The sequence below is a fragment of the Neovison vison genome, chromosome 14, assembly GCF_020171115.1.
Source record: "Neovison vison isolate M4711 chromosome 14, ASM_NN_V1, whole genome shotgun sequence".
Lineage (NCBI taxonomy): Eukaryota > Metazoa > Chordata > Mammalia > Carnivora > Mustelidae > Neogale > Neogale vison.
Genome location: NC_058104.1, coordinates 30,241,140 through 30,253,195, shown reverse-complemented (window position 1 = coordinate 30,253,195; position 12,056 = coordinate 30,241,140). Strand labels below are relative to the sequence as shown.

Below are 12,056 nucleotides of genomic sequence, written 5' to 3'. Positions count from 1 at the left end.
TTTTTTTTTTCTTCCAAAGACTTATTTGACAAAGAGACAGCAAGAGAGGGAACACAAGCAGGGGGAGTGGAAGAGGGAAAAGCAGGCTTCCCACTGAGCAGGGAGCCGGATGCAGGGCTCGATCCCAGGACCCTGGGATCATGATCCAAGCTGAAGGCAGACGCTTAACAACTGAGCCACCCAGGTGCCCCATCAAATAAATAAAATCCTAAAAAAAAAAAAAAAAAGAAAGAAAGAAAATACAAAGTGATACAAAGCGACTGAAGAGACACTGAAAACACTGATCACGGATGACCTCACAGGCGGCCAAGAGGATGCGGGCTTCATTGGCAGTGCTTAACTCTCTTACGTGAAAAATCAGCAACTTACCTACATAACTAAGAATAAATAAATAAATAAAGGAATTATAAAGGTGAAATTAAAACCACAAATGAGTTTGGAAGTGCCTCCATAAAGAAAGGAAGAAGCTTCCAGGATCGGCTCCAGCCTCTCCTCAGGCCGAGCGGCCTCCAAGAGCCAGACCCTGTGGGCAGCTCGGTCAGCTGAACTGCTACAAACAAAACGCCCCCCTGCCCCCTGCGGGACCCCTGCAGATTGAAAACAAAAAAGATGAGAAGCTGCCGCCCCCGCAGAACCCACTACCGACGGCGGCAGCAGCGGCCGTGTTACCGTGGCTGCGGGGTCCGCCGAGGCTGCGAACATGGAGAGGGGGTCGGTCCCATCCAGCACGCTGCTCAGCGGGTCCACCACGGAGCTGGAGGACGACGAGGATGTGGAAGAAGAGCTGCCTTTCCGGCTCACTTTCTTGGTCTTTGACTCTGTGACCTGTGGGCGGAACCCGAGAGGTCAAGTGCAAGTTTCTCAAGACTTTTCCCAGAGAAATATTCACATATGCTTTCGCTCATTCCCTTCGTCGAAGGGAGCCTTGCTTGGAGCAGGGAGGCTTACCTTTTGTGCTAAATGGACATGACTCAGAATCCTAGCTATGGAGGATGGGAAGGCGCAGAGTAGGGGTGAGGAAGAGACAGGGCCATCGGGACCCGGGAGCCAAGCTCTAACGGCATCCCTGCCGAGCCCTCTTACCCAAAGTGTGTCCCTGGACAGGCAGCATCTACATCACCAGGGAAAGGCTCAAATATGTAGACTCTCGGGCTCCCCTGGGACCTACTGCATCAGAAACCTCATCTTCACAAGACTGTCGGGTCATCCATGAGGTGACGAGGGTCTAGGGAGGGTCATGAAGTGGGGACCGCGAGATCCCAGGTTTGTCTCGCTCTGCACGCAGTCTCAGAGGTGCTGCCGAACTGTGTCATCACCGCAAAGCAGTCGTGACGATGATGAAAAGGTTCAAGAAATTCCCAATGCCACCTGCTGGTGGTCCTGAGGGGTTGGGGGGGGCAGATGTTGGGGTGTGAAGCCATGTCTTTGTTCCACTCGCCTCCAACTGTCCCCAACTCCAGATGACGGGACCAGAAGTGAACCCTTGGGCCAAGAGGATCCAACCAGTCTCTCTGCTGAAAATAGGACCACATTCCAGAAGGGCCAGTTGCCCTCCACTCCCCACTTGAAATGAGGAAGCTATGAAAACCCAGGGGCCAGGGGCACAGCGACAAAGGACAAGCTGACTGGCCTTTGTCCCTGGTTCTGGGAAAGGGGGCTCTCCTCCTTGGAGTGTCCGTCACTCACAAGCCTCTGGGTCATACCGGAGTTTAGCTAACGAGATGCTGCGGCATGGGGGCTGCTCATGATGGAGACCCAGCCTGTGAGCGCAGCCAGGTGCTATCAGCCTGACCTCAGGGGAGGGAGATGCAGAGGGGGTTCGATCACGTGGCCAAGGAATCACTCCTCCACGCCAATGTAATAAAATCCCCACTAGGAAGTGTGGACGCACCAAACCTCAGGGGAGCTTAGTGGTTGGACACGATGTGTCCACAGGCAGAGGGCACGAAGCTCCCTGTGGAAACTTCCCGGACCTCAACCTAAGTGTCTCTCAGCTAGCTGCTTCTCACTTGTATCCTTTATATAAAACTGGAGGGACAGTAGTTTCCGGAGTTCTGTGAGTCTTTCTAGACCAGTGGTGAGCCCAAGGGAGACCTCAGCCAGCTGCTCAGAAACACAGGTGGCCTGGGGTCCCCCATATTTGCAGTGGGTGTCTCAAGCAAGGCCAGGCTTATTGGAGACCTTGACCTCAACCCATAGGGTCTGATGCCATGACACCAACCTCGGGTGATTTGGTCAAGCACCTCCTGCTGGTGCACATCTGTCACTCCATCTGCCCAGCATCTGTCCCTCCATCCCCCAGGCTCACAGTCCATGTTCTCTTTGGGAAAGCAGCCCTCCCTGACTCTCAGCCCCTGCAGGGCTGCTACCAGCTCCCGGGCTGGGCACTACCCCCAACCCAGTCAGTCACCAGAGTGGGTCACGGAGGGACACGCAGCCCTACTGGCAGAGAGTCGCCCAGATGCTGTGTCGCTAAGCTGTGCGGTGCCAGTCCAGAGCTCGGTCTCCACGCGAGTGAGCTCCTGAGAACAGAACTGACCCACCAGCGGGTCAGTCATGGTCACACAAGCCCAAGGGGCCTGGAGGGGCGCTGGGGGGCAGAAGCTCCATCTAGAATCTAGGGCCTCTGTGCCTTGTCAGATTCTCAGCCGTTAGGAAACTTCACGTCCTTGGTATCCACCAGTCTGTGTCTGTCGCCCTTATCCCCACCCACGGTGACACACACACACACACATAGCTTCTACTCCTTGCCGATCAAATAGCGCGATCCCCAAAGACCGGGACCGTCTACACCCCTTGCCTGCTTTTCTTTTCTTTTTTAATCACTCACAAGTAGACCAAGATGCTATTCAGGGCAGCATCCTCTACGGGAAATCAGAGAGATGCTTAATGTTCCACACGGGCAAATTAAGAAGGTCCACATCAGGAACAAAGGCATCCCGTGCTGTGTCAGCCTCACGAAGACGAGGAAGGGCAGAATGTACATGATGAGTGGGTGAGGTCAACATCACACACAAAAAAAAACGGAAATAAAAAACTAGCAGAAATAAATACACAAAACCAGCTACTGCGGGCAAATGGGAAAGACCCCAGACCAAGCCTGTAATTTTGTGGAGTGAGAGGATCAGGTAGGGAGCCCCTGACAAACTTACAGTTATGGGCTTCAGCGGGTGATAGTCCCCAAACTCCAACGGCACAGCCTCCAACCGGCATGACGCAAACTCAGCCTTGTAGTTCCGGCTCCTGGAATGCCTGGCAGATAGCAAAATGCACACAAGGATCAGCTGAGGGACACAGAACACACTCGAACCGTTTGCTCAGACTTCCTCAAGGATACAGCAGTTTACAGCAGCATGGTACTTCTACCAAGACCGAGAAACGCTAAATAGAATTCTAACACTCAGTTCAAGGTCTAAGTAGCTGCCAAGGCATCCGGTACCTGTATCCAGAGACCAGAACCAAGGGCATTCAGTGACGTCAAGTCAACTCCCCTCCCCAACCTCACCCCCAAGACCACAAAGGCTTGAAGGAAGAGCTTCTCAAGAGAAGTGGGTGCAGGAAACGGAGAGATTGGGCCCTGGGTTTCCCCGCAAAAGGTTCACAAAAGCTGTATGAAGCCAGAGAAGGAAGCCAAGCAGGAAGCAGACAAAGAGAACACGGTTTTCATTCGTCTGAGATCATGAGATGGAAGAGAGAAACGAGTATCCACACTGGTGCACACGGGGCAGACAGATGGGAAGGACAGCAAACAGCAGGAAAGGTGCTAAGGGGTGGGAAGGGAAGGTCTAACACACATACAACTGGAACCCTAAAGGGGAAGAGAGAAAGAACAGGCATAAGCAGTGTTCGAAGGGATGACGCTGAAATGAAAGACATCCAGCTACAGATTCAAGAAACACCTATGCCCCAAGCAGGACCCATACAAAAGCACAACTAAAACCAGACTTGGTGCTTTTGTAGTAAAATGGCTAAAAACTAAAGAGAGGATTTCTTAGAAGGGAAAAAAGAGACCCTCTTTTCAAAGAATGACTGCTGTCTCAGCAGAGATGACAGCCAGCAGACAAAGGGGTGGTCCCAAGGAAATGACCTGCCACCCAACAATTCTGTACCTATGGAAACTACCCTTCAGTCATAAGGGCTAAAGGGTTTCCAGTCAAAGAAAAATGGAGACCAGAATATACAACAAACTATGCTTAAAAAAAAGAAAAGAGGGGCGCCTGGGTGGCTCAGTGGGTTAAGCCACTGCCTTCGGCTCAGGTCATGATCTCAGGGTCCTGGGATCGAGTCCCGCATCGGGCTCTCTGCTCAGCGGGGAGCCTGCTTCCTCCTCTCTCTCTCTGCCTGCCTCTCTGCCTACTTGTGATCTCTGTCTGTCAAATAAATAAATAAATAAATAAGAAAGAAAGAAAAGAAAAGAAAGCTGCATGTGGAAACAAAGTGATCCCAACTGAAAACAAAACATATGTAATATGTACACACTTATATATACCCATACCTACTTTACAGTAATAAAAGATAAAGGCGTGGGTAAAACTAGATTAGTGAAAGCCAAAAATGATAACTTACGGTATTTAAAATACGTGTAAAATTAGGGGCGCCTGGGTGGCTCAGGGGGTTAAAGCCTCTGCCTTCGGCTCGGGTCATGATCCCAGGATCCTGGGATCGAGCCCCGCATCGGACTCTCTGCTCAGCAGGGAGCCTGCTTCCTCCTCTCTCCCTCTGCCTGCCTCTCTGCCTACTTGTGATCTCTGTCTGTCAAATAAATAAATAAAATCTTTAAAAAAAAATAAAATAAAATAAAATACGTGTAAAATTAAAAGGCACAACAACTAACAGAAAAGAGGTGCTAAGGTCTGAAATCTTTACTCCCAAAGATGATCGTGTTAGAGGAGATGGACCTTCAGGACATGATAAGGTCACAAGGGAGAACTCATGAGGGGGATCAGAGCCCTGAGAACAGGAACCCCAGGGAGCCCCCCCATGCTGTGAAGACACACGGTGCAGGTGTCGGGATCCCAGACTTTCAGCCTCCAGGAGAAACAAATACTTTTGTTTATAAGTTTACCCTGTGATTTTTTTTTTAACAGTAGCCCAAATGGACTAAGATAACAGGGACTGAGAAGTGGGGGTACACCGAAAATACCTAAAAATGAGGAAGCAGCTCAGGAACCGGAACGGGTACAGGCTGGAAGGGTTTTGCAAGACATACCAGAAAAGCCCCATGGGCGACTATCACAAGGGCTGGCAGAGAGTCAGGAGAGCTGCAGAGAAAGCCTTGACCCTCCTCCAGAACACGCCGCTGATTGCGAACAAAAGCTGCTAGAAGTTTGGACGGTGAATGTCAGTCTAGCGAGGCCTCAGATGGAAACAGGACCAGGTTACTGGACAAGACAGGTGATTCCTATCATAATGTGGCAGGGAGCTTGGCCGGACTGCGCTCATGTCCTGGTGACATGAAACCTGGCAGAATTTGGGAGCCATGAAATGTGGTATGTGGGTGCGGACATTTCCAAGCCCAGTGTTGCAGGAGCAGCTTGGCTGCTCTTGAATAACTTCGGTAAAAATCAAGAAGAGAGAAATGGCTGAAAGCCAGAAGGGCTCATCAAAAGGGAAATAGGTTTTGTTTTAAGATTTTATTTACTTGAGAGAGAGGGAGAGAGAGGGAGCACAGTTGTAGGGGGAGGCAGAGGGAGAAAGAGACTTCCCTCAGAGCAGGAAGCCCGATGCAGGGCTCGATCCCGGGACCCTGGGACCATGGCCTGAGCCAAAGGCAGACACTTAACAACTGAGCCACCCAGGCATCCCAGGAAACAGGTTTTAAAAATTTGGAAAATACTCAGGGTCTCAAAGAACATAGAGCCAGTCATGACGTTCCTCAGCCTTCAACCCTCCCACCCCAATCCCACCCCATTCCCAGCCCCAGGGATGCGTTAGTCCTGCAGGAACCCCAAATCCAGCAGCACTGTGCAACCTGTCAGCCTTGCTGAGCTCCACTAACCCAGAAACCTAACTCAGTACAAGAGAACGGGGATCCCAGGTCATTTCATGACTATCCCTCTCTAAATTAACTGTGGCTCTGAGAGAAGGAATGGAAGAAGGCCGGTCAGGTCAACAACACGGGTAGAGCTCTGCTTTTTATTTTTATGTTTTGAAAGGAAAAACCCTATCATGATATATTGCCTAATGTCTCTGCGTCACACCAAACACACCCGGTCTTCGTCTCCAAAAATATAAAATGCTCTTCCAAACTCCCTGTGACATGCGGCCAGCCAATCCTTGATTTATAAAATAAACAAAGACCTCCAGAATAAATAAACTGGAGTAACACCCATCAGCAGCCATAACGGAATTTAAAAGTCAAATGAAGCTTTTCCTCCTTTCCATCATTCTTAACTTCATCAATGGAATTTTGAAAGGTTTAATAGAATGAATGGAAATGTAATCAGACCTGAAATTCGGTTGCTAATGTTTTTCATCCCTGTCATAATCGTCAACAGATCAATCAACAACTGAGAAAAGCACAGTCTCAAAAGAGTAGGGGAACTTGATATGCAGAATAAAGTAATAGTTCTCATTTATTATGTGCTGACTGAATACCGGGATCCCGGCCAAGCCCTTTCCCTGCCCTCCCTCATTTAACCAACCCCCTGATGCAGGCGCTCTTATTACGCCCGTTTTGGAGACAGAGAAGCTGAGGCTTATAGAGTTGAGATGACAGCAGAGTGCTTAGGGACACAAGCAAACTGAGACAGCCCAATTCTCGGGTGCAGGAGCTCTGTAGACCATCTGTGGGTCCTCTTGAGAACCTCAAACAATTGTCTGCTTTTGCCTATTTTTTTAAAAATTTATTTATTTTTTTAAAAAGATCTTACTTATTTATCTGACAGAGATCACAAGGAAGCAGAGGCAGGCGGGGTTGGGGAGGGCGGGGGAGGTTGCAGCAGGCTCCCTGCCGAGCAGAGAGCCCGATGGGGGGCTCCATCCCAGGACCCCGGGATCACGGCCTGAGCTGAAGGCAGAGGCTTTAAACCACCCAGGAGCCCTATTTTTTTTTAAAGGACCAAGATTTGAAATACATTTTTTTAAGTTTAAGGGGAGGAGGAAAAAAATCGGGCTTCTGGGAAAGAAAAAAAAAAAAAAAAGGAAACATTTATCCTTTCAGAAATTCCATGTCAAACAGCAATCTGTGGTTTTTCTATCACTTCCATTGTTTTTCCTCAAATTTGTTCTTGGCTCCTAAATCGTTTCCCCACAACTTGAGATGCTGAAGCCTTGTCTTCCACGCCTAGGTCTTTGGTAATGCAAACAGCGCCCCCTAGCGGGCATTTTCACAACACCCCTACTTTGCCTTTTCCACTCAACAGAGCAGACGAACCTGACAAAAATCCCCCACGATCCCAGCTCCCCGCAACGCTAAAGACTCGTGTGGGTCCTTGGCGGCTGCCACAGATGCCAACTTTTCCCACCTCTACTCCTCGCTGCGCCGAGCCGCTGGCTACTCAAAGGTGGTCTAAAAAAGTCTCAAAGTGGTGTTGAAATTCTTGACTAAAAAGCAGGTGTTTTTAGGGGATTACCACAGGATTAAACAGGGAAGGTGACCCACGGTGTCCTGGACATCACAGATGTTAGCCCCTGACAAAATATATCAGAGATGTTACAGTGTGGGTGGAAAGAGGCATTCTAGGAAGACCCATGACAACATAGCAGGGTTTGGGGAGCCCTGCACCCCAGAACCTGGATTGGAGGTCCAGCTGCGGGGAATGGTTAAGAGCTCGGGACAGCCACTGGGCTCCAACCCTCAGGCTCCTGGCAGGCTGCCCGATTTTAGGCAAACTAACAGCTTCACCTCTCTGCCTCCACTTCCTCGCCTGAAAAATGGGGCTGTTTTGAGGGCTAAATGAGATGCTGCACACTAAGCACTTAACAGAGCCTGGTGCACACAAAAAAGACCCCGTAAATGTCAAATTTAATGAAAGAGACCCCTTTCTTCTCTGCAGACCTTCTCCGTTTCCTCATTCATGCCACAGAATGTAACTGAGCACCTATCTGCCAAGCTCCATGCAAAGGTTAAAACTTGGTCCCTTTATTTGAAAAAAAAAATATATATATATATATATATATTTATTGAGAGAGAGATAGAGAGAGAGGAAGGGGAAGGGACAGAGGTGGACTCTATGCTGAGTGCCCAGCTGGATGCAGGACTCCAGGTCACGACCCTGAAATCATGCACTGAAATCAAGAGTCGGGCGCTTAATGGACTGAGCCACCCAGGTGCCCCTTGGTCCCTTGTAAAGAGCACCAAGCATCTGGAATTGGCCAGATCAGGAGCTGTGCAGACCCCAGATGTTAAGAGGTTTATGGCACCTCTGTTTGTGATTTAAAGTTGGAGGTAAAAATGTACTGGGATGCACAGATTTTAAAAGTATCTTCCTGGATTTTCTCATTAGAAAATTCCAGACAAGTTAATTGAGGCCAGGTGTTTCTCATTGGTTTTTGTTTTTAAGCCTTAATGATACCCTAAAATGTGCTTCACGTGATGAGATCCAAGGAAACTCAGTGGCGTCCAATTCCGATGGAGTGTACCAAGAGCTTGGAAGGAAATTGCTGCATGTTAGCTAGCTGCAGGGAATATGGAAGGCAGCTTTTATCAAGCATAAAATCAGAAGGTTGTATTTATTTTAGAGGCTAGGCCTGTATATTCTTTCATTTGCTCACTCGCTCATTCAAGGTAAACCACTTCACATCATTTGGAAAGAAAGATGAGAAGACGATCTCCCTTTCTGAGATGCATGGTAGAATGCACATCCCCAAATAAATAATCGCCCTGTGACCGTCACATTTTGCTGACTTCCCGGGGGCACACAGCACCAATCACTCCGAACCACTCCAGTCAGGAGAGCCCTGACAGGTCCGTCAAACAAAGCACATGCTGGTCCTGACTGTTAGGAGCTCCTATTCATCCCCCCAAAACCCAATTTAAGACTCTGCCCCTGCTAAGCCTTCCCCGAGCCTCCAGATGAGGTTATGCCTCATCCTAATGCCTGCTTTGGAGACCCTTCTGTTCTGTGTGTCTGCTCCATTCAACTGTCAAGTCCTTGAGGCCAAGGCGTATGTGTGAAGGCTTTACATCCGCCGTGCCCAGGCGCAGGGCACTGCACGCGGTGGGACGAACGGAAGCCATTCCACGGATGAGAAAAATCAAGATTGCTCCAGGTGAGCTGAGTAGCAGAGCAAACAGCCAGGTGTCCCGCATCATCCAGACTCAGAGCTGAGTCCACCATTCCCTTTCCAGCATGCAGCGCCCCAGAACCTGGGGAACAGGCAGCCGGGGAACTGGAGTTTTCTTTACCGAATGAATGGAGAGGGGCCTGGAAGGTGCAGGGAAGGAGTACCCGGGAGGGAACCAAGTTTCCACCCGTCCTGTCTCAGGGACCTCCCCTGGACCGGGGTAGTGGCCGTAGATTCTGCGGTCAAAACCACCGCGGATGCGACGGGACACTCCACCAGCACCGGCGGGAGAGAGCAATTCTCAGTCACTCGCACGCACACGCTCACACTCGCAGAGACAGACCGAGAGACAGCAAAAACAGCCCCTCTCCAAAGACCACCCGCCGCTTCTTCCTTACCAGGGAAAGACCGCCATCTTCCCAGTCACATGAGCACCAGCACCCGGGCAGCCCGCCCTTTTCTCCTTTCCAGACACCGCCTCGCCCCGCCCCGCTCTGGCCGCCATGATTGTAACGGGCAGATGCTGCCCCGCTGACCCTTGGGAGCGCCATGATTGTGAGGGGCAGATGCCCTCCCGCTAAGCTATGAGAGCTCCATGATTGTGAGGGGCACATGACTTCCGTTGTGCTGGTCACTGGCGCCATGATTGTGAGGGGCACAATTCCTTCAAAGCCTAGGCTATACCGTCTGCGAGCGTTATAGTTAAGGAGGAGAACACCAGTGTTGCAAAGTCCAGGCTGTGCTGTCTGCCAGTGACATGACTGTAAAGGACAGGGGCTCTCCCTTACATCCCAGGCTGCGACGTCCACCGGCATTATTGTTATTGGGATGGGCACAGCATCAAAGACCCGAGGTTGGGCCGCTCGTGGGCGCCGTGATTGTAAGGACCAGGCACACTTCCGGTGAATGGTCCGTGACTGCGAGAGTCAAATACACTACCGAAGCTTGTGTCAGATGCCATGATCGTGAGGGGTGGGCCTACTTCCCCGGAAGGCCCGTCATTCCACAACGGTGACGGGCCAGGCACACTTGCGGAGCGCCGGCCTAAATGCCACGATAGTAAGGAGCGGACTCACATCCACCGCGGTATCCGCGACGCCATGATTGTGAAGGGCAGTCGAAGCCTCCCCGCCCACACCCCCAGGCGTGCCGCGGCGTGCACTTGCGCCAGGTGTGGGAAGGGACAGCCGGCTGCCTGGCCCACCAGCGCCCTCTGGGGGCGGAGAAGGAGGAGGACACAGACCCAGCGAAGATCTTAACCGTGGCTGGGGATGAGGAGAGGGTCTCTGGGGTTCGCGCGGATTTAGAGCTAATTCGCTGTTGGCCTGGGATAGGAACCGTTCTTACCCCACTGCTGCTTTCCCCTGCTGTCCCCCCTCCCGGGAGTAATATCCCGGGTGTCTAAGGGCTGCCGTGGATCCGAGATGACCGCCTTCAGCTGGAGCTAAACCGCATAGGGAAGTTAGGGTTATAGCTTGTCACCTTATTTAGTAAAGCTGTACGTTTCCGTAAAGGTGGATCCGCGTTTCGACCACAGAATTTAGGTGTTGCGTTGTTTCCACGGATTAAAAGAAATCCGAAGTTTTCCTAAGAGCTGCCGTGTACTGCCTGCTTACTGTGTCAGGCGCTGTGCAGCCGCTTGACGGTCCCGTCCCAGCAAACCTCTGACATCAGCGCCCCGGTTCGGGAGCCCCTACAGGTGGCCTGCCTGAGGCGCCTGAGTGCCCCGGGCGGCAGCGGCTGCTGGTGACCGATCTGGCGCGGAGACGCGCTGCATCGCCGGGCGGCATCTTGTCTCCAGCTTCGCCCCCTTGGGCTCGCTTGCGTCTCCTGACAGCGCGGGAACCACATTGTCGGGGAAACAGCCGAAGACCGCACTCCCGGCCCTCCGACGACACCGGGGAGTTCCGCGCGCCGGGTCTGGCGCGGTCACCCGGGACACGAGACTGACGCCGGCGCTCAGGGGTGGGGAGACCGCTCCACCGCGCCCGGCGTGCGCTCGGCGCTCACCCGCAGCCGCGCACCCTCAGACCGCCCGGGTCGCGGTACGCCTTGAGAGCTTCGGTCTGCAGGGACAGCAGCTGTCGCCTGCGCGTGCTCACCGGCGAGGGCTCGCGCGGACCGCACTCCAGTTTGGTTTGGTGGATTCAGCAAGTCTCCCTTCTGTTGTTTTTGGGGTTTTTTGCTTAGTTTTTGTTTTTTTTAAGATTGGGTTGGGGTTTTTTTTGTTTATTTTTATTTTAATTCCACTTAACATACAGTGCGATATTAGTTTCAGACATACAACACAGTGATTCTTGTTTCTTTTAAAATTATTTTTATAACCCATGCATGTGCCCGCTGTGGTCTGTCAGTGGTAAAGCGATCCACCTCCCATTTGCTGATTTTTGTATAACTGCTACTTTTCATTGGGGGTTGGGGGTTTTGGGGGGGGGGGCTTGTTTTCAGCTCCGTGTGAGTCCGTACGAGTTAGAGAGGCCCCCAGTCATATCCTCGTGCGCACCATTCCCGCAGATGAAACGAACCACAGTGGAAGGGAGGCCCTAGGAAAAGTGATGTGCGTTCAGGGCGCTCACCTTGGACCATGAGGCCGTGGTAACAGCAAGACCTGGCCCTTGAAGCGTGCTAATTACAACCCGCAGCTTTGATGGGCGCTTCAACCTCAGCATTCCCTCCCCTTGGCCCCCAGGAGGCTGCCAGCTCCTACTCACCTGAGAGAGCTCCAGCTCCCGCGAACTTTCCCTTCCTGAAAAGTCCGATTGGTGCACAATCAAATGCTGGACAAAGCACTGGTATAGGTTACACATTAAATAGGACACACTTTTCAT

The 12,056-nt window shown here is 51.5% G+C and overlaps 1 protein-coding gene across 1 annotated transcript in view; it reads right to left on the bottom strand.

Moving 5' to 3' along the window:
- Window positions 1–9,691, bottom strand: part of VPS35L (VPS35 endosomal protein sorting factor like) — a 120,368-nt gene extending 110,677 nt beyond the window's left edge. Inside the window, exons 1-3 of the mRNA XM_044233738.1 lie at window positions 9,627–9,691; window positions 3,153–3,252; window positions 670–825 (exon numbers count right to left, since the gene is read on the bottom strand). Of these exons, the coding sequence (XP_044089673.1) occupies window positions 670–825; window positions 3,153–3,252; window positions 9,627–9,643 (273 nt within the window). The 5' untranslated portion in view covers window positions 9,644–9,691. The remainder of the gene's footprint in view (window positions 1–669; window positions 826–3,152; window positions 3,253–9,626) is intronic.
- Window positions 9,692–12,056: the final 2,365 nt, after the last annotated feature.